Consider the following 22,902-nt stretch of genomic DNA (forward strand, 5'->3'; position numbering starts at 1 on the left):
GTTTGCTGTTGTCCTCAAGACTCTCCTTGCTGCGAGAAATGGCTTTGGGAAGTTTGGCTAGGAACTGTAGCCTGAGGCAGCTCTGTAGCCCCCCACTTTCCTAGCTGTGCCTATTCCATTTGTTCCTTGGCTTTCTGTAGTCTCTGACTCAGGGAAGGTGCGTAGTTTCCACTAGGCACGTCTAAGAAGATGGAAACCAATTAGGGTTGAAATAAATGCTGGAGAGTGAGAGAAAGAGAGGGGGAGAGAGAGAAAGAGAGTGAGAGAGTGTGTGTATGTGAGAGTGTGTCTTGCTTCCAGTTGCTCTCCTATTAAGAGCCGAGATGAACATTTAGGGCAGGTGGAACTTTGCATTAATATTGTCTGGGTTCACATGTGACAGGCAAATCCTAAAACAGGATGGCAATGGATATACCTACGTTTATGACCAAGGTTTCACTCAAAAACTTTTTCCCCTTTACCTTTGTCAGTATTAATTTTTCTGAAGGTCCCCCCTCCTGCTACTATGGCTGTGGGTCTGAGATCCCTCCCCCCCACAAATCTAATGTTGTTTGGGGTGAGAGTGAAACATAATGGGGGGGGGAGAGAGATGGGATATAGACTGTAAAGATTATTCAGCTGAGATAGAAGATATTTAAATTTTTAATATGCCATTGTACCTTTTGTATAGATTTGGGTGAAATTTGAGCTATTAGCGAACACAGGAGGGGAAAGCCTGTTTACCAACAATAATGCCTCTTTGTTTTCTTTTAGATGTTTTCACCTCCCGTGAGCAGTGGGAAAAATGGACCAACTTCTTTGGCAAGTGGACATTTTACTGGCTCAAGTATGTACAGTTTCTGTTTGTCATGCAGTTAAAGTGTCCTTAGGTATCCCAACCCCCCCCCCCCTCCAAATGTGTGAATGTGTTTTGGTGGCATAACTTTGTATTGGATTAAAGACTTCCAATAATACTGCAATGGAAATGATGCTGTTTACTAATATTGTCACATGTTTATTATCGTGCATTTCTCATTTAAAAAAAACACAATTTCTTGTGAACAATTATTTTATAGGAACTGGTTTTAAACACAGTGAAGTCTGGGAATATTTAAAAATTCTAAAACACGTTTCCCCTTTTGTCACCCAACTTAATTCTGATAGTACTAGCTTTCTATGCCCATAAAGAGAAATAACTCCCCTTTAAACTTCTATTTGAATATCCAACCTCATTTTTCAAATGTCTTAATTCTGTTCCATGAATTGACATTTATTGATAGTTTGTTTAGGGATCTACTAGATCCTGTGTGGTTAGTAATCCTGAACCAAGAAAGTTTTTTTAAAAAAAACCAAATATATTAGCTTGATGTCCTTAATGCTTTTTACATCTCTTTTTTTTTTTTGGGGGGGGTTAATGCTTGTGTCCATTTGTTTTTTATATACATAACACAGAATATGTTTTGCATTGAACAGAACTAGACATTTCTTTTGTGGCCAAAAGAAAGGGTATGGTTATTGACACAGGGACTCTGAAAATAATAATTGAATGTCAGGTGTAGTCAATGTTTATATAATGAGAATAAATTTGTTTTCTGTGGGGCTAGCAAAACAAACTGTGCATTTGTTCCCCCACCACAATAATTTCATTTCTCAACACTGTTTTATGTAGTTCTTTGGATGCACCTCTGATATATCTGCAGTTAAACAGCTGCAGTGTTTTCTATATTTTGGCAACTGTAAATAAGTCCCTTGTCCAAAATTCTATATGAAGAACATTTCCAAAACAGATGTTAAATTTTTACAAGCTTTTACAAATCTGTCAGTATCTAGGGTACTGTCCTGCTCCTATGAAAGTCAGTAGTAAAATTCCCATTGTTATTAGTAGATTGCAGACGGAGTCAGTGATTGTAAGGGATAAAATAAGGTCTTCAGCTTTCAGTATATTTTTGACTACTTAAAGGCTTTTTAAAATCATATTATGCATATGAAGGATTTTCATTGCTTGATACACTGATAACTAAATTGAAGTAAGTTTGTGTCTTTTGATGCCTCATTAAACATGGTCTTACTATCAGAATTTTAAAATGAGAATATCTAATAGAAAAGGTGTGGTTTTCTGTGTAATTAAGATATATTTGATGGGTATTGATTTGCTTTGATCCCTAAATACATTTTCCTGGATATAAGATGTATCCAGTTCTATGGCATTTCTTAACTTCCAAGATTTACCATCTGTGGGTTTATCACATTTTGTAATATTTTGTTCACACTAGTGTAGTATTGAATTTTTTTTCATTGTACTGGAAACTATTTAAGCCATAATCAATTTCATGGTTATATATAAGTAATATTATAGCTAACTATTGTTGTAGTATTGTTTAGCAGGTATTACTAAAATGCTCAGTTTAAGAGACATCCCCTACTTTAATAGTCTGTGAGGCCAGTTCATAAAGCAGTTTTAAGAGAATGAAAAAAAAATCTGAAAGTCTAAATAATAATAAAAATAAAAATTATATACACTTTTGTATTGGCATGAAAATGCCATATGCACATAATTGAAAACAAGGAAGAAAAAGCCCCAAACCCTGAGGCAAGTCAGTGAAATTGGGCTGTGGAGATTAAAACAATTCCTCTTTTCCTCAATCATCCTAAAACCACTGTCCTAAGTACGCTGTCTTTCTTGTGTGAAAATTCACTTACCATTAGTGGATTCATTTCCTTATATATGATACATATGAATGAGTGTCATTTCCATCATCCCTGGATTAGGCTAAAATAAAAAGAAAGGCTAGTATTCTATCCTATGTGATTAAATAAAAAGTATGATGGGGGTAATGATGTAATATAGGCATAGAGGTTTGTAAGGAAAATTTGTGTGTTTTTTGATAGCTGGTTGGTTGCTTTTTTGTGAATAGATGACACCTTTTAAAATTGAACACACAGCAGTAAAAGAGCATAAAAATCAGTATGTTATTTAGAAACGTCCAAAATTGTAAAAACGTGTGACATGAAGGTACACTTAATGGTTCCTAGTGTGTTTTCTAGCAAAGGAGCTGCTATGTACAGACGTCCTTGCAGTTGTAGCTGCATTGTTGTGAAGCATAAATATGGTGATAGGTGTTTGTGTTACAAAGTGTATGAGAATCACCATCAAGTTAGCATTTTAACAAAAAGGAAACTCTGCACTATTCTAGCTTAATGGCCTAGCTTTGCCTATCGACTTCACTAATAAATTATGTTCAGTAAGTTGAGATTCAGATGCAATTTGCTGTCTTCACTGGGACAGATGCATTATAAAGCTTGGTCTAGAGAATTTAAGCATTCGCTCCTGTCTCCTTTGAAGCTGGTACACATTCAGTGTAAGTGTTAGTGTTGTCCCATGTAGTTGGTTTGAAATGTTCACTATAAAACAATAGGTCCCAAGTAAAACAAGCTGCGTGTGCTTAGTTGTGTTTTAATCTGCTCACTTAATGCACTGCTTTCTGGTGTGATTTGTTATGTGTGAATGAAAAGAAAGTGGGTCTGTATTTCCTTTAATCTTTAATTTTACAAATGTGGCCTCTTACTACCTCAAGAAATTGTTAGGCTGCAAGGGAGAAAGGAATGTAACCTGAGCCACAGGCCTGACATTCCCAGGGTGCATTTTTTTCACATGAAAGGCTTTTGTCAGCGCTGTAAAGGACCAGCAGTTTTTGTTTGATGTTTGCAGGTGTTCAGCAGAGAGCACTAAAACAATCCAGCCATGATGGTTCAGAGGCCTTATGACCTCAAACAGGGAGAATTGGGAAGGACATAAATAATGTTTAAGGAGACTTCTCCAGGCTCAGCCTGAATTGTGAGAGTATGGCTTTGTATCTTCTTCATCAGCGTCTTCAGGATATTAGAGTCAACTTCCACAACATTAAGCGCCATGCTAGCTATTTTAGCATAGGCTAATATTTTTTCCTGTTTGTTTCCTGTTTGTCCACTTTTGCCTTTCTTTCTTGAACTTCCAGAAGTGCTTGTTTTGACATATATATCTGAGAATGTCTCAGTTATGCACCATATGAACGAGATATATGGATACAGTAATAAGACCAGCCAGTCCTAGGAAGCCAAGCTTTTCAAAATATGGCATTGAGTGTTCTTGAAAAATGCCTCAGTAGTTTCCAGAAAAGTGTTGATTCTTTCCTAGCCTTTCCCCAAATGCCAGGCTGCCTCCTGTCTCTCAGCTGCTTTAGTAAGTAAAAAATATGTAAGAGATGTCCAATTGTTGAATAGTGTGGACGATCTTTGGGGTAAGACTTTCCTATGAGCCCAGTATATCTGGTTCTTTATACTTTGCAGCTGGTCTGTTTATCCCTGGAGCTTTGGCACCTGAATCCTATGTTTAATCTCTGGTGGATGCTCAGACCTTCATTTCCTGATTTAAGGAGGATAGCTATGTTACAGATTGAGAAATTGTACTATAGAGTAAAAAAAATCTTGGGTTTTGGTCTCACAAACAACAGCAGTGGGAATCACCTGTGTGTGGACTGTACTACTTCAGGTAGCAGGTGGGGCTTACATGGATCTGTGTTCCTTCGTATCAAATAAATTCCTGGACTTTAAAGTAGATGTTAAGGGAGAAGACTTTTAACCTAATATTCTCTGTGACACAATTTTTATTTTAAAAACAGAAAGGAATATTCAGTCATGTGAGGCCGTGACTACTTAATCTATTGTGGAATAGAGTTTGCTTTCAGATGATTTCAGTTTAAAATATGGACTGCCCCTGTTTGAATGGATATTTTTTAGTGTTATTTGGTAAATTAATTTCTTTTTTATTTTTCTGTTGATATACATGTGGTTGGTAAAGTGTTGCCATCTGCAATAGACAAAATTCATTTGGTAGTGCAACGGTATGAATTCTCAAGTAAAATTATATATTACGTATTTCAGTTTTTGTCCTGTTCAGTTCCAGATGATCTGGGTGGGCTACAAAAAATTAATCTATTTATGACAAAAAATAAAAATAGACAACTGTAAGATTTCATTACCATTTCCCGCTTTTACTCTGTCTGCTCCCTCCCACTCTAATTTTTAGAACTGCATCCACGATCACATGCAGATGCAGTCCTTCTGCATAGCTTTTGTATTGATGCTGGATGGAATTTTGTGTTTGCGTGTTTGTAAAGAAACCTTCGTTTCAGATTTTTGTCTTTTCAACTAGTCAATTTGAAGACAACATGAAGAACAGCTGTTTACTCCTAAGGAAAAGGAGAATATAGAAAAGACATTATATCGTATCTCATAAACTGAATGTTGGGGTTTGGTGTATAGATACATTTGATAGGATGTTCTGAGAAAGCAAAAAGTTAAACACTGGAAGTGCCATCCTATGCATGTGTACTCAGAAGTAAGATCCATTTGCTTCACTGGGGCTAAGTACAAGATGTATGGGTATAGGATTATAGGCTGAATGCTTTATTTGAATGAAAGGTGTAGAAAAGGAAATATAGTATGGACATGGGCTTAACCTGAACACTAGACTATGTTTATCATATTGACACACAGTGTTCCACTATTTCATTGTGGTATTTCACCAAAAATGCACTTAGTACTGAAAATCCATGCCTCATATAAGCTGCCACTTTTTGGTGGCAGATGGCACTAATATTTTTAATATTTTGTAGTTGTTGTTTGCACATCATTAGGGACTTAACACATGCAAAAACCCAAGAGCAGCTACTTCAGTGTGTGTCATTGCTTACATTGTAGTTATGACTGCAAAGAAGGGAGGGGTACTTTTTCCCCATCTACAAGTTCTTTCAGCTAGTTTTGTTTATCAGAAAAGTAACCATGTTCTCACTTTAATCAGTTATTGGCTGGTGTGAGTGGGCTGAAAAAAGTGGTATTTGGGTGAGGCATTGGACTGTGTACAGTGTTTCTTATAACTTTGAAATATACAGGAAGCAACTGTGTATCTGAAACTGTAAAGAAAAATATAGTCTTTCCAATTTAAATAATTTGATTTTAGTAAAATTTGTTAAAATACAAACTTTGATTTTTTTTGAAAAAAAGATCCAGATTTTAATATTATGTGAAATAAAATACAGTTTCTATTTTTCTTGCAAACCTAGGCTGAGCTCCTGATTTCTGATAGCAGAGGTTTCCATAAAACCTATTTTATGAGATGATATCATTGCTAATGAATTACAAGATACTTAATACCTGATTATAGTGTGGGTGATCAAATAGGAAAGTACAGTCAACTGTCCATGTCCATGGATTTTTTTTTTATCCACAGATTCAAGCATCCACAGCTTGAAAATATTAAAAAACATATGAATTCCAAAATGCAAACCTTGATTTTGCTATATAAGGACACCATTTTACTAACCATTGTATTTAATGGTATCCAAAGGAGGGGCATGGAATCAAACCCCAAGAGCCCACTGTACAGTTTTTACATCTGCAAATTAGTTAAATTTAATGCAATAATGAATAGTAATTCTTAATTTTTATATAGTGCTTTGCAGTATTTATTTGCTTTTGCTATGTAATATTATTGTCCTGACACATACATATTGGTTGAAGTAGGCCCTGTTTTAAGTGGGGTCGCTTGAGGATTGTGCCCTGATGGATTGTGCTTGAGGATTGTGCCTCACTTTATCTTAAGCATGGCTTTGTCATTTCCCAAGAAGTCCTTGTGGCCAAGGTATAACAAACCTGAATAACACAAGGCAGTAAGAATTAAATAGGTAATACAGGCTATAATAAGGTTTTTGCTTGCTTGCTTGTTTTTTGCTTAAGCAAAGATGCTTTCGGCTTCTACATAAATTATGTTTCTATTTGTTGAATTGATGCCTAAGTAGCTCAAGTCCAATGTCTAAGCATTGACTTAGTACTGAGGAGAACTGCAACCTATCTTCAGCATAATGGAGAAGTTGAAGAACTATCTATTATGAAACCAGTTTATCATGGGGTAAATGCACAAAGTCACGTGTTGTGTTTCTTCAGGCTGTGCTTTAAAAATTCTAATGGGAAAGTGTGCATACATTGAGTTGTTTTGATTAAATGTTTGTGTACAGCACTCCAAACATTCTGCGATTAAATCCGTGTTTTTGAGGGGAAGGAGAGGCGAGAAAAATTTTGTGGTATGTTAAAGCCTGTCTTAATTTATTTTGGCATGAGTTTGTGTGGCCTACTCTACCAGAATGCAGAACGAGGAATGAAAAGGCGATGGAGTCAAACACTTATTCAAATCATAAGTGAGTAAGGTTGCTACTTGCTTAAATGTACTGCATATAAAAAAGAATGTATGCGTACAACCCATTTTGCCATTCATTTGACTTGAATTACTTATATTTAAGTATGTTTAATCTGATTGCACAGAATGGGGCTACATTTCCTCAAATCTTACTGCTTTTTGCATTACTGGCTTGTGACCTAATCTGGTATCTGTTTTCAAGTTTATATGTTCAAAGAGGACCAAACTGAGCAGCTTAAACTACAGTACTTTGTAATTTACTTGTTTACTTATATACTAATTCATATGACTGATCTGGTTTTTGTGGTCTTTGTTATGCCTATCATGCTGGAATTAGAGTATGGCATGCCTCCCTGCCCACCTGGTCTAGATTTCCCTGCCTCCAGGGCCAGCAGATACCCCTTTGAGGCTGATATCTGAATGGGATACATCCATGTAACTGTGCTGTCAGGTGCTGTGGTTGGTTCTTGGATTTTAACTAGAGTAGGGATAGGGCTTCTCAGGGCTGTGTAGGATAATACACATGTGTGTGCTATTAAAACATTGTACCTTACTCCTCATCCATCAAGCATGCCTGACTTGAGACATTTGTGCATGCGCACAATCATTCTCCCCTCCCGCACTCAATAGGAATGATTTGAGGGATCAAATAGCATGGACAAAGTTAACATTGCTGATTCCAAGATATGCATTCATACACATGCACAAAGTCAGTTCTTGTGATCCTGGAAGGGTTGTGAATGAAACTCTTTTAACATTTGAAAACATCAGCAAATTGTCTTTTCCCCTAGTAATAAGATAATCAGTTAAATAACAGATAAACTACTGTATATGATGAAATGAAGTAATGAAAGTTTATGCTGTTAATTATTTGATTCCTTCTTAAATGCACAGAATCACAAAGAAGTAAAAGACTTTCATAAACAGTTTTGTTTTAAGCTTAATCTTTAATCTGTTATTATAAATACAGTCATTTTGTAAGCATTACAGATCAAACATTTACTCCTAATGGTAAACTGTATTTTATATCAGGAAGTTTGTGATTTAACAGAGCCCACAAAGGAGCACAGTCCTGGTGGCCCTAGGCCTGTGATTTCAGTGTTTGATATTATGATGCTGTTTAGATCCATTCCCAGAAGGCAAGATAACAGATCTGCAATTGCTTAATCAGGAACAGTGTGTATGTTTGCAGTGGTCTGCATTTTAAAGATCATTTACCAAACTGTTCTTGAGTAAATGTTTGTCAATGTCTTGGACATAGCAAGAGGAGTCACAGAGAAAGGGGTAAATTAAAATTGTGAAAAAATGAAGATCTATGAAATTGTGAAGAAACGCAGATCTATGAAAGAACTGTTTGTTTAGATATTTTCAAAACCATTGGTTCCAAAGTGCTGAGAAATTAATACAACATGGTGTTTAAAATTACATGGAATAAATATCAGGGTTCCTAGAGTATTTATTCATGATGAATTTTGATATGGTGATCACTTCCAAGTGCAGCAGATAGGCACATATATGCTTACCACACTTCCTAGATGAAAATCATATTCTGTGTGGTCTTTGGAGGGGAGCGTCTTTTGAATTAAACAGTTAGTTAGTACATTTATTAGGTAAATATCTTCAGAATTGGTCCATTGTCGTCATCAGTTTCTGTGCTCTATAGGAAGTTCTGCTGAACTTCATAAAAGGAAACATGCATAACATTGTCTTCAAAATACCTAACCCTAATTGTAGAATGGTGTAATCGAGAATCAGATGAAGTTGTGTTGTTGTATAATCAAGGTAGAAAGAAGGAAATTGGATCTTAAAAAGTTCTTAAAGTACTGTGTGCATGGCTGGCCATTGCAAATTTCATTTCAATGTATTCAAAGGAAAATGTGATATATTATAACCTTTTCATTTCCTCCCTAGTTTGTCAGTAAGTTAGAGATAAAACAATGGTCTGTCCTTACTTTTTTGGAGGGTTTCAGGCTATGTGGCCATGTTCTGGAAGAGTTTATTCCCAATGTTTCGCCCGCATCTGTGGCTGCTGTCTTCAGAGCATGGTGGCATGGAGGTGTGTGGAGTATATATACTGTGTGACCCTTGGTTGTAGGGAAGTGATTTACATGTTAATCTGTGTTGGCCTGTAGGAGTGGCCTGCCCTATTGCTCACAGAGAATCAAAAAACAAATACTTACTTAATATTTTTGTCTATAAAATGGAGTTTCAGATTATGAAATATGGACTGCTATACTTTGAGGAAGGAGATAGTAATGCAGTAATACAACTTTTACTTGTGTGTTCTTGCTTACTCAGCCTTTGTATTGTAGTGAATATCACTGAGCTCTATGTTATACAAAGACCTCATAACATTTTTTTTATTGCAAAAGGAGGAGAAGGCATTAAAAGTAACACATGCAATACTGGTCTTTTTTTTAATTCCCTCTTCCCTTCTTCTCCCTACCACCAGTCATTCTATGTGAGAGAGGTTGTATTTAGCCTTCGTTACTATTGCATTTGGGAACTACTTACTCTCTGTGGTGGGCTTGTCAAAATGTTGTAGGGGACAGAACAACAACAACAACAAAATCAAGTATATTTAATAGCCTGCTTTAAAATTTCAGGGCACATTCAGCAAAGACTTATCTTACTCCTAAATCTCCATAGTTAAATGTTTGTAAGTTAAGAGCCTTTGGAAAAAATACATTTTTAACACAGATTTTCTTTGATACTGCTAAGGTGTAGCATACACAGAATTTGGGTTCCTCTCTTAGAATCTGTGCTTGATACTACTGCAGCCTACTGCAATGCAAACCTGAGTGATGCTGGTTAGTAGAGTTTGCATAGATTTTATGTAGGATAATCTACTTTTAAAACTTGTGAACTCTACTGAAAAATGTATTTACAGCTCATCAGGGGATCATGTGTGAGAGAGGTTGTATCTAGGCTAGTAACTAGATAGAAAAATACATTTTTCAGTAGCGTTCACAAGGTTTACATTTATTAAAGAATAAATAATGTTCCAGAATAAGAATGTAGTAGAATGTTGAATATCTAAAACAATACACATATGCAGTGGTATCATTAGGACTGGTGTTACCCGGTGTGGTAATTCATGGTGTCGACCCCCTCCACTGACTTCCTCCCATTTCACGCCATATATAATCCTTAGTAATGCTTTTTGTACTAACGTTACTCGTAAATCATAATTCCAATATATCGCTGAATGCAATGCTAATAATTCTGACATAAGCAACTAGCAAAATTAAAATTATACCTTCAAATTACAATATCATATGCACAATCTAAATGTATTTACATATACACAGTAATTATTTGGTTAAAATGTGATGTTGTTAAAGAAAATTATAAAAGAATAAACATTTCAAAAATTAAAAATTTTTTTTAAAAAATATTTTTTTGACATTTGAAATTTTAATACTAAAAAATTCTGGGGCCACCCCTTTCTCCTCCAATTGAGCTTCCCCTCTTCTACCATCTCTTAAAGCATTTTAAAGGGAAACAGATGAATGCCACTGCCTATTGCTGCCAAAATGTAGGTGTTTGAGAAGAAGGCTTGGACTTATGCTTTTACGATTGGGGGGAGGGCTGGGTTTTGGGGAATCTTTCTTTTTAATTGTAAATTTAATTGTATGCTGTGTCATTTTACTGTTGTGATCCACTTTGATTCCCTGTGAAAAACTGTAATATAAATTATTATTATTATTATTATTATTATTATTATTATTATTATTATTATTATTATTTATTGTCAACCCTCCCTTAGGGTGTCATCTGGTGTGGTATGCACCCCCCCCCAGTGATGCCACTGCATATATGTGTGTACATATACATATATGTGTTGAAAAAATATATAAATTAATGAAAGTGATAATTTTGGAATAGCTTGACTCCTCTTGACCATAAATCTTAATTAATGTAGCAGCACATCACTGAAGGGCCTTCTAGTTTTTCAAAACCCTTGGGAGTGGCTAATAATCAGGTATATATATTTTTGCTTTAAAAGAGAGACTGTCTTCCTATGAGCCAGTTGTGTCTTTCCTTGAATGGCTTTCCACATGAAACTGGTACAGAGGATCATTTGTTATTAAAACATGGAAAAACCAGTTGTTAAGTATGCCTGAAAGCATTACTCTTTGTGACCTAAACCTAAGAGAGCTGTTCTTTATAAAAGCCTTTTTTTTGCTGGGCACCTGGTGCCAGTTCTTACTTGCATCAATGCCTGAGTGTGGCCACTTAGTTTCTTGTCACTTTTGTCCAGATTTGACCACTTTATGCAATACCAGGGTTTAATACCTGCTAGCTGGGGTCTTCCCACATAGAGAACGTGGGAGCTAATCAACCTGACTTCTGGTCAAAACCATAATTATTTCCTATAGGAAATATAAAACTTCACTGTAACATGAGAAAGTTAAGAGCTTGGCCTTTACTTGCCATGAGCAGCTTGGTCTTTACTTGTCTTCAAAATGGAGATGTGCCCAGGGCTGTGAAATCCACATGCCAAAACTTTGACTCCTCTATGTTTCTGTTGTCCAACTCCAACTGATTCTTTCATAAATGGCAAGTGTATATTAATTAGTAACAATAGGCCCAATCCAGACAGACAAAAGCTCTGTCATAGGGGTGATTTTAGGGCTCCGGAGGGCTGGGCGTCCATGCATGCTCAGCCTTCTAGCAGAGCCTATGCACCATCTTGCCAGCACCCCGCCCACATGGGGGTGCTCAACAATGATGTGCGGGTGTCCATGTGCCCAAACGACACTAGCCGGAGGTGGAAGCATCAACATGCACAAGCCCTATTATGGCGCTCCTAAAAAGAAGCCGCTCTAGGTAACTTCTTTTTAGGGCACACGTCGGTTCAGGCTACTTAGCTTGATAGAATATAAAGTATATTTAGAAAACAGTTATAGCATGGAAATAAGAGAGCCTCCATTTTATGGTGCATGTGTATGTGCACATACACCTGAACACTGAGAGTGCACTTACGAACAACAAACCATGTGATATAAATAGTAGGGGTTTGCATATCTGTGTTCACATTATGATCAGGAGTAAAAGACTCATTGTGTTCATATTTTGGGAAAAATAGGGAGGATACAAATCAAGTGAATAATAACAATAACAGATGGCATTGAGAAAGACACTGGTCATGTTTGAGTGATTGTCCATCATGGCCTGACTTAATTTCTACTTTACTAATTGACAGTGTTTTGGTATTTTCAGTTTGTGGTGTAATATGTTTTGTTTTAAATGCAAGCCAAGATCTTTATACTGAAGCCAGAATACTACTTGATGGAGAGGGGAAAGGAGAAGGAATGTGATCTGAACAATATTAGTATGAACATAGTCATACAAATTGTTGGAAAGGGGGAGGGGGGGGTCCATTTCATCAAAATGAATAACAAAATTGGACAAAATATTCTATTGCATTTCAAGCAATTTCTGAGTCAAACCAACTGGCATCTGAGTAAAAGATATTGACCTTTAAAATATATTGAATTTAGTGTTGAGAAAGATACTAGTATCTCTGAATTCTCACCTGTATTTGTGTGTATAGATTACAATACACATTGAACACATTCCAGCAGAGAGGTAGGTAGTTAAGCCTCTTTCCCCACTTTCAGTGCACCTGCTGCTAGACACATAGCTCCCAACACTGTTACATTTGGAAAGGTCCTAAATAGTTAGTGGGGAGGGGGGGGGGGTCCAGTTTGTTCTTTTCCATTTTGTATAATTATTTGACAGACATCTAACAATTTTGGTGTAAGCAATATGTCTCTGATAAACCGTGTCTTTCTTTGTGCATATATGTAATTTTGGAAGCTCCCACCTTATCATAGCATATAGGTCAGATTCTGTTCTAGCAACATCTTTTAAATTCAGCTGACCTACAGCATAAATAACTTTAAAAATTGTTTTATTAAAAAAATGAACGCCTGATCAAATATCAAGGCCATAATTTAATCTTGGGGGTTCTGGTGCTGTTCGTAAACAATCTGAGTCTTTTTGCACTTTACAACATCAGCCAAAAGCCTGATTGAATTATGTCCTTGTATTGTTGGAGCACCTGCTGTTGCTTCTAGACTTTAGAATCCGTTGCTGGTCTTTATTCTGAGAAGTTTGTAATTTAGCTTAGAGCTTTTGTATGAGACAAAAGCGTTTGCTTTCATTATGATAACATATTTTTGATATTCAACTGTACCTGCGATACCCCCACATAGTTTGTTATGTATATTGTAGAGGTGGAAACATTTGCTTGCTTAATACTGAAATTTTCTTTCTTTCTTATACAAGGATACAAACAACATACGAAAGTATTCACATTGTTTTTTCTGTTGTTCTGATGCTAAGTCTTTGTATTGAGTTTTTCCCACCGTATCTTACTCACTGAAAAAAAATTGAATAGTTACGATTCCAAAATAACATTTTTGCTAAATAATTCCAGCAAGATTAGTGATATTGTGTGCTGTAAAGCTGTACCCAATTTATGGCAAACATGTCATGGGATCTTCTTGGTAGGATTTGTTCAGAAGGGGTTTGCCATTTCTGTCCTCGGAGAGAGTGACTTGCCCTAGATCATCCAGTGGATTTCCATGGCCAAGCAGGGATTCAAACCCTGGTCTTTCACAGTCCTAGTCCAACACTCCAACTACTATACCATGCAGGGTCTCTACCTTACACCCTATTCAGTATAATGTATATTTTGTGTAAAATGGAATATACTTCTTCCAGTATTATGTTCCTTACATTTTTGGATGAACTAATAGATCCTCCCTAGTGTACTATCCTGGGCTGTAGCTATTTTGATGTATTCAGAGGAGTCCATTGCAAGGTAAGCCAAGGCCTTTATAAAACCAGTGCAGTTCTCTTTCAGTAGCATCAAGGCAAGACAATATTGGCTCCTCAGTTCCTGTCATGTTTAGGTGTTTCCCTATGCTTGAGTGTCAGTACTAATTGTTGCTGCTACTTTGGCACAGAGGGTGTGTCCAAATTGCAGACTTGGAGAAAAAGGAGCAGCCAACAATGGAGTCTTTGAATCTTTTCTTGATGTTGTTAATAATGATGTTTATAATACAGTAGAAATTGGTTTAGACTGTTCTGGTGCTACTCTCATTTATTATGGGATGGAGTTTAAATAATTAAAATTACTGACTGTTTCATTTCTTTTGGTGATTAATATATAAGGGTGATGAAATTAGAATCAGTATGTGTGGTCATGTTGCTGATACATGTGTTTGTGCATGCACACATGCATGTGCATGCATGTCTTTAAGTTGCATGTCAACTTATGGTGGCTTCATGAATTTCATACGGGTTTTTTTTGGCAAGGAATACTCAAGTTCTGCCAGTTCCTTCCTGTAAAATACAGCCTACAGCACCTGGCATTTGTTGGCAGTCTCCCATTGAAGAATGCCTGACCCTGCTGAGCAGCCAAGATCATATGGGGTCTGGTGCCATTAGGGTATTTAGGCTATGATACATCTATGTAAAATGAAATTCTCCTCCTGCTTGTGCACATGCATTGCAGTTGTATCTACTTCAGTGGTTGTTATTTTTCTTTCTCATATTAAAATTAGAAATATGTGTTGTTGTGTGCCTTCAAGTTGTTTCCAACTTCTGGTGACCCTAAGATGAATCAATCATGGATTTTTCTTGACAATATTTGTTCAGAAGAGGTTTGCCATTGGCTTCCTCTGAGGCTGAGAGCATATGACTTGCTCAAGGTCACCCAGTGGGTTTCATGGTAGAGCTGGGAATTGAATCTTGGTCTCCAGAGTCATAGTCCAACACTCAAACCACTACACCATGCTAGCTCCAATATATTCACCACCATAGAGAGAGAGAGAGAGAGATGATTATTTGTAGACTTCCTGAAACCCCTTTGAAGCACTGTACAAGGCAGTGAAGAAATATGCACCATATTGTATATTGTTACTGATTCAGATGAATTGGAATGCTCCATGAACAGTAGCTACTTTAGGTAGTAAATTTCAGTTTTCATGTGGTAAAATGTAGTGTTCTTGACAGAAAGGCTCAGAATTTATACTGAAATAGGTTTATTGTGGTAGATATTTTGGCATTTTTTGCAAAATAGTCTATTCTTCAGTATTCGCCATTTACTATTTTGTATGCGAATTTGTTTTCTCTTTCCTTTCAGCTCTGATTAAAATAATTATTGAAATCAATAATGAGTCTTTGGCATTTTTAAGCACAGGGCTACATCCAGAACTGGCTCTGCCATTAGGAAGAGTAAAGAAATTTTCTTCAGGCAGTAGATTTGAAGTGACATGATAGAGCAGCAAACTGTTCACTATTCATTTTATTACTATATTTCCATCTGGGGAAATGGAGTGATGCTTCTGGAATTTCTTGTCTAGTGTGAGAATAACTTGGCATGCTTTGAGTATTGTGGCCCTTTTCATAGGTGAATGGGTATGGTGCCATTTGCAGTTCTAGATCTCTTCTGGCAAGTGACTGAGAATGGATATGTCGTCGTCAAAACATGTCTGTTCAAGAGACATAAAATGAGGGAAAACTTCATAATTCCTTGGTAGATGACTGGTAGGATGTTAGCTACTCTGAGAGCCTTGGTGAAAAAATGAACGATAAGAAAATACTGCTTGTTTTAGAAACTTCTGTGCCACTGAGAACTATTAGTATATAAAACAAAAATACTATTGAGAGGGAAGATAAAATAATACAGTTTTCTTCAACTAAGACTCTAGGAATACAGATTTATTATTTCTATTAATATCTATCTCTTTGTAAAAATTGTAGGATAGGTGTCTACAATATTAAAACATCTAGCAATTAACTAAAAATAAAAAGTAACACACACACTCTCTCTTTCTGTCTGTACACAACTATCTACTGGAAGAAGTAAATGTCTTGGAAAACAAATAGGTGCCAAAATTTAGCAATATTAGTTATATATATTAGTTATATTTTTGGCTGATATTTCAGACTTTTCCAGGCAATGGATATGTTATTCTTATCTGATAAGATATTGTATTATTCTCATCTTTTCCTTTGGTTTATGTGGGCAAAGTGATCAACCATATAAATAGGTTAAGTTGTCTTTGCAAAGGTAGTAAACATATTGTTTCTCTGTGCTTTGCTGCTAGGAGCTGCATAGATGCAGTAAAATAAAGAAGGAATAAATTAGTAAGAAGTTATATTTTCAGTACCTTTTGCATCATGGGACAGACGCTTAAGGAGATTATTGCATGTTTTAAAAAACCTGACTTACCCCTTCCATTTTCAAGTCTGTTACGGGATAAATTTGGGTATTATCGCAGGGAAAAGGCCACCGATGCTGCTGCCCAACTGCATCCCATCTAAAACCTGGCTTGAAGCCACGCTCAACTGGCTGATTTACAAAGTCGGGAGCTTCCTTCTTTATTTCACTGCATCTATACAGCTCCTAGCAGCAACTCTCCCTTCTATTTGTCTGACAAGCACACCCTGTTTCTAGACATTTGATAATCTTTTCCAGTTATGCTGACAAAATACATACAATCACCAGCCTGCAATGTTACTGAGTTAGCTTCATGTTTTGTCCAAAACAAATCATGTTCAGCTTTCTAAACTATTTTCCCCAACTCATGTTCTCTCTTTAAAACAGTATGATTTCTGTTTCGTATGACAAGCATGGAATTAGAGAAAAGACAAGGATGGAATAAGCCTGTCCACTTCTACCATATATACCTATGTAACAAACATTCATGCCCTCATCTCCCTTCATATGTACTGAATAATTAAGTCTTTGAACTCTCCAAATATCTTTCTCTAAATTTATATATTCTCATTTCTCCAAACTAAAGGCTAGTATCATCATGGCAGTTAATTAACTGTTCGTGTATTATAAACCATATATTCCATGAAACTCACTCTTTTAACTGGCATCTTATCTTTCGAATTTCAGTATGTTCATATTTATTAGTAAGGGCAGCTATGAGGGCTGTTTACTTTGCAAGAGTATAGCAATCCGGTTCCTATTGGTCACCTGCTCTAATTTCAGGCACCTCTAAACATAATACAGAACACAAGCAGTCTTAAGTGGCTTCTAAATCCATTTGTAGCAATGAACAATGTTGAGGTTACTCAGGGAACCCATTGCACTTTTCCAGCAAAGCAATCTGTGAATTACACACTGGATAGAAACAGGTTGAGGATTCAGTGAACTCTTTTGTATTCTGAAATGGACAACCAGATTGTATTGCTCTGTTTTATTTTCTTTCCTTTCTTGTTCCCTTCAATCCCAGGACTACTGCACTAGTACCTAAACAGTCTAAATTGATAATTTAGGCCCTGTACATACAGGCCCAAATAAAGCTGCTTTGGGTCACTTTGGAGGTATGCTGTTTAAATGATGCATGTGTCCTAAGGGTCCGGAAGCCACAACAAAACCATGCTCGATCCTAAGTACTGGAATGTGGCTTTGGCGCAGCTTCCAGACTCTTAGGACACACGCATCATTTAAACAGCATACCTCCAAAGTGACCCAAAGTAGCTTTATTTTGGCCTGTCTGTATGGGCCCTTACATACATTTCCTTACATGTCTTCTGAAGACAACACATTGACTGCTGATTTTAAAATGACATACATGTTTTTAAGACATCTTTGGATGATGATAGGTCCTCAGTTTGAAAAATAGTGCCAAAGTTTTGTGCCTTTTTGCTTGGCTTGACAAAAGGTATTTTTTCAGATTGCTTTCTTCGCAGATTGATTTGTATGGTGCAACAAACATTCAGGTAGATTTCTTTAGGGCATGGGAGTGTAATCCACAGATCTTTGAAGCCAACATTTCATCTGCTATTTTATGGATTGGTATTGTTATGTTAGAGATTCAGCATGGTGTTGTGGTTTGAGTGTTGGGTTTAGGACACTGGGAGGCCATGGAAACCACTGGATGACCTTGGGTAAGTTTTTCTCTCTCAGACTCAGAAAATCCAATGGTAGGTTCTTCTTAGGGTTACCGTAAGTGAGAAATGACTTGAAGGCACATAGGAACAAATTATGTTGCCCTGGTCCAATCAGATATTATACATTGTTTCTCCTTGTTATAGTCATGAATGACTGAGGATATAGCTTCTATATTTTAGAGGAGGGGGGTGAGCAACCAAATACAGCCTGTCCTTCCTTTACGCGAGGGATCTGTCCCCCCCTCCGCGTAAAGGGAACTTGAGCCCCATTTAAATGAATGGGGCTCATGCATGTGGCAGTGCGGCACATCCCTTATGGGATGTGCTAGCCCTTTCCCCAGCATGCCTGCATATGACGCAGGCGCACTGTACCTTCCCCCCCCCCATGCTTTGGGTTTCAAAAATGCCTCTCCTGGGCCTAAATTGGCCGAAGGGGCCTGCAAAATGTATTAGAAATGACCCCATATCCCCAGTGGACATTTTGGAGCTTTTTGAGACAACGAAATTGCAAAAATTATTTTTTTCCCCTGGGGAGGCCAAGGGGCTTCAAACTTGGTGGAAGTGCCTTCCACATCTCCTAGAGCGCATTTGGGGGCATTTTTTTTTAAAAAAATTATTATATATTTTTGGATTCTGGGGGGCCTGGAGACAATAAAAAAGGTGCTGAAGGGCTGCATGTGGTCCACAGGCTATACTTTGGCCATTATTGTTTTAAAGGGTCAGAATGTGAAGTAAACACTTTAAAAGAGAATATGGCGCTATACATACCGGCGGATAGGGTGCCCCCGTCACGTGCTAGGGGTTGGCCGAGGGCGCACTGCCCATATTGGCCTCACCCCTAACATGTGACGGGGACGTCAATATGGTGGCACCCTGTAGACACGGGCACCACCATTTTGATGTGACGGCTGCTTAGCATCCGTACTTCCCGGCGCATTTGTGAAGCTGCAAGTGCGCCATTGGCACATTGTGGCGTCAAACACACTGCAAGAAGAACCCACTTTTTAAGGGTTCTTTTTGCTCTGTGGGGAAGTCCCGCGGTCTGGAAGCTGTGGCTTCCCCACGAAACAAACCAGGGTGGCAGGAGACCTTCCTTTTTGGGCGATCTGTATCCCGCCTTAGATAACAATAAGAAAACTTCTACACATAGTATACTCTTACACATTGTTGATTAGTTTCAAATTAACTGTTATTGTGAAGTTTTGTTCTTTTCACACTGTAGTAATTCTTGACCTATCAGAGTTTGGTTGTATTTTGTATTTTGTCCATAAAAATTAGGAACATAAAGCATAAACCTATTTACTAATAAATGATTTTTTAAAAATCCTTTTGTTTCTTCCTATTCCATTCTTTGTGCAGATTTACGTAGGAAATCTGCCTTTAATGTTAATGGAAGATTTGTGTTCCCAAAATGAAATATTTTGTAAACATCATTGTATCAAGGAATTAAATTTACAATCCAGCTCATTAACTAATAGGCATTGTCTATTCCTTTTTCTTAATGTCCTCATTTATATTCCAGTTTATTTCTTTTATCTCTGTCCTTATAACTGGATCAGCTAATTGGCGCTAGTGGCAGCTTAGTGGTGACAGTGCTTCAGGTTCATGCTCATGTCAAGATTTGATTAAGCAGTTTGGTCAATGTGAGATAGCAATTCTGTCCTTTGTATCCCCATTTATGATTGAACTGTACAAGATCTTGAAAATGTGCCTGACATCTAATTAGGAAGTTAGCATAGCAGAATTACCAATTACCATTAAGTAAACACTCAGTTCAGAACATATTTGGCTGCACTGTAGCTTTTAATACTTTTTCTAATACAGATATTCCTTCAAAGCTTCTAAGGTTATTATCACTGTGACCATGAGTATTAAAACATGTTAGTCCTAGAAGTACTGGCAAGGGCAAAATACTAGTAAGTAGGTAAAATTTTATTACAGTCAAAAAACCAGGACTTGAACATCATGATTAATAGATTCCACTATATTACCCAGCTGTCACAGAACTATGGCAGGTGTTAGCAGCTGCACAAAATCTTTATTTGTGACTTTGTAATCTTGGAGTATAGAAAATAAAGATAAAATTAATCCCATGGCTTTTTGAAGACAAAGAATAATAAATAAATAAATACTCCAAATAATACAATATAAGAAAGTATTAATGAAGCAAGAGCAATTGTGATGTAGTGGTCAGAGCATTAACTATGACTCTGGAGTCTAGGGTTTGAATCCCCGCTTGGCCATGAAAACTCATTGGGTGACCTTGGGCGCGTCATACACTGTCATGATAGGTTTACCTTAGAGTCATCATAAGTCAGAAATGACAGACAACAACAGTTAATGAAACATGAAGAGTCAGCATGGTGTAGTTGTTTGAGTGTTGCACTAGGCCTCTGGAAGACCAGGATTCAAATCCCTGCTCTGCCTTGGAAATCCGCTAAGCACTTTGAGGTGAAAGTTGTTCATTCAGCGCGCCCATGCCATATGCGGGCGCACCATATGCAGCTTTAACTTTATGTGAAAGGTCAAGGTGCTGGGGGATGAATGGTGTGTGTGCCCATGGTGCGTGCACCACGCCAAACACAGAAGTGATCCCCCATTGCAATCAATGGGGTTTGAGCTTATGCATTTTTCCCCATATGCGGAGGAATCTGGAACGGATCCCCACATATGAAGAGGGCCCACTGTATTTGCTTAGAACTTGACACCTCACTTATTGAAGGGTTTGGGGAAGCAGATAGTATTGTATGTGAAATCGAAGGCTTTCACGGCTGGCATCCATAGTTTTGATTTGTGTTTTTTTCGGGCTATAAGGCTGTGTTATAGAAGAGTTTATTCCTGCCGTTTCACCAGCAGGTGTGGCATCTTCAGAGAATGCTGGTATGGAATAGAGTAGGGATTTCCTCATCTGTGAATTGATTCCTTGGCTTCTTGACTGTTGATAGCCGCACAGCCTCTTTTCTCTTCAAAGTGAATTATCACAGGGACCTCAATACTTGAAGGAGCGCCTTTCCATATATAAGCCTAATCATTAATCTGTTGGATGGGCCCTCCTGTGTCCCATTTATCAGGGCAATATTCCTCTTTAATTATTTTGATTTTTTCGTTGTCTAGGCTCAATTTATGTATTTCTTCTGTGGTTATTATTTTTGTTTTCTTTATGTTCAGCATTAATCCTACCTTTGCACTTTCTTCTTTGACCTTCCTTAGTCATTGTTCCAAGTCTGTGATGTTTCCCACTAATAATATGGAATAATATTTTAAAATGTTGATGTTCCTTCCTTCTAGTTTCACTCCTCATTCTGAGTCTAAATCTGCCCTTCGTGTGGTATTCTCTACATAGAAATTGAACAAACAGGATGATAGAATGCAAGCTTGCCTGACCTTTTTGCCAATTGGGAACCATTCTGTTTCTCTAAATTCTATTCTGACAGTAGCCTTTTGTCTTAAATACAGATTTTTCATTAGGACTATCAAATGTAGTGGCATGCCCATGTGTTTAAGAGCATTCCATTGCTTTTCGTGATCGATGCAGTGAAATGCTTTACTATAGTCTATAAAGCTCATGCTCATTTTTTAATTTCTTGGTGCACTCAATTAGCCATCGTATGTTTGCAATATGGTCCTTAGTGCTTCTTCCTTTTCTGAACCTGCTTGCACCTCTGGGATTTTTCTCTCCTTGTATGATTGGAGTCCGTGCTGCAGAATTTTGAGCATAATTTTGCTTGCATGGGACATTAATGCTATGAACCTATAATTGCTGCTGTCTTTTGTGCCTCCTTTTTGTGGATTAGTTTGTATATTGATCTTTTCTAGTCTGTTGGCTGCCATTTTGTTTTCCATGTTTGTTAATATATATTAGGCCCGAAACACTGAGGCCAAAAGAAGTGGCTTCCAGCCACATTGGGGTGGTGGTGGCATTTACATGACACATGCCCACAAAGTGTCTGGAAGCTGCTCCGCTGCTGCAAAATAGAGCCCAAAGCTGCTGCAAAAAGGAGTCAGTTTAAACCAGCTCCTGGCTGGGACCGGAGGTGGCAGCCCACTTTGGGAGCCCAATCGGTGGCCAGAGAAGCCAGAGGCCGCTCCTTCCTGGCCATCTGCTTCTCCCCTTAGTTAGCAGGAGGGTTACTTCTGTTCTTGGTGTTTTTATTTTTCCCCAATTTAATGCAACTTCCATTTCACATTTTAGAATCTGGGACTCATTTTTGTATGGGTCTTTGCTGCATATGTTATTCATTTTTAAAATCTTTTTTATATAACTCTTCTGTATATTGCATACAGTGGGGAAAGTATTCAACTTACAATTTATTGCCACTTTTACTACCTAAAATTAAAGTTTTGCTTGGAGAAGATACTAGCAATAGAATATCTTCACTTTGGACAAAGTGTGGAATATCCTTTCCTCTGAGAAGGAAAAATTTATGTTGCTCCCCCCCCCCCCCTTTGCAAATCTGCCACTTGGAGGACATAACCCATTTTATCTTCCATTGTAAAAATTAGAAGTGTGCATTTCAGGGTTGCTCATTTGCTTGAAGCCTCCTTCAAAATCACATTCAAAAATTTGTCTTATTCATTTCCTCATCATGCACATGGTTATGCTACATTCACCTACAGTGAGGGCACAGTGGCAGAGAGAGGATGAATGAATATGGATGAATTGTTGAACACTTGGATTTCTGTAAGTGATTTGTACAGCTTTTCATATTGAGCATGACACTCACAAATAGGACAGAGTTAAGCCACAGTCTGATTTTTTTTTT

General features: G+C 37.4%; 1 protein-coding gene across 14 annotated transcripts in view; it reads left to right on the plus strand.

Moving 5' to 3' along the window:
- TCF4 (transcription factor 4) overlaps window positions 1–22,902 on the plus strand; it is a 438,455-nt gene that overhangs the window by 4,573 nt on the left and 410,980 nt on the right. For 13 of the 14 annotated variants that reach the window (XR_006102477.1, XM_042454744.1, XM_042454750.1 and 10 more), the window contains one exon: window positions 754–826. Coding sequence is in view for 13 of the 14 variants with exons in the window: in XM_042454744.1 (XP_042310678.1) it covers window positions 754–826 (73 nt within the window). In the remaining variant the exon portion in view is untranslated. Of the gene's footprint in view, window positions 1–414; window positions 433–753; window positions 827–22,902 lie in introns of those variants that run through there. The other variant, XM_042454748.1, reaches the window with a different exon arrangement.

Source organism: Sceloporus undulatus, chromosome 2 (genome assembly GCF_019175285.1).
Source record: "Sceloporus undulatus isolate JIND9_A2432 ecotype Alabama chromosome 2, SceUnd_v1.1, whole genome shotgun sequence".
NCBI lineage: Eukaryota > Metazoa > Chordata > Lepidosauria > Squamata > Phrynosomatidae > Sceloporus > Sceloporus undulatus.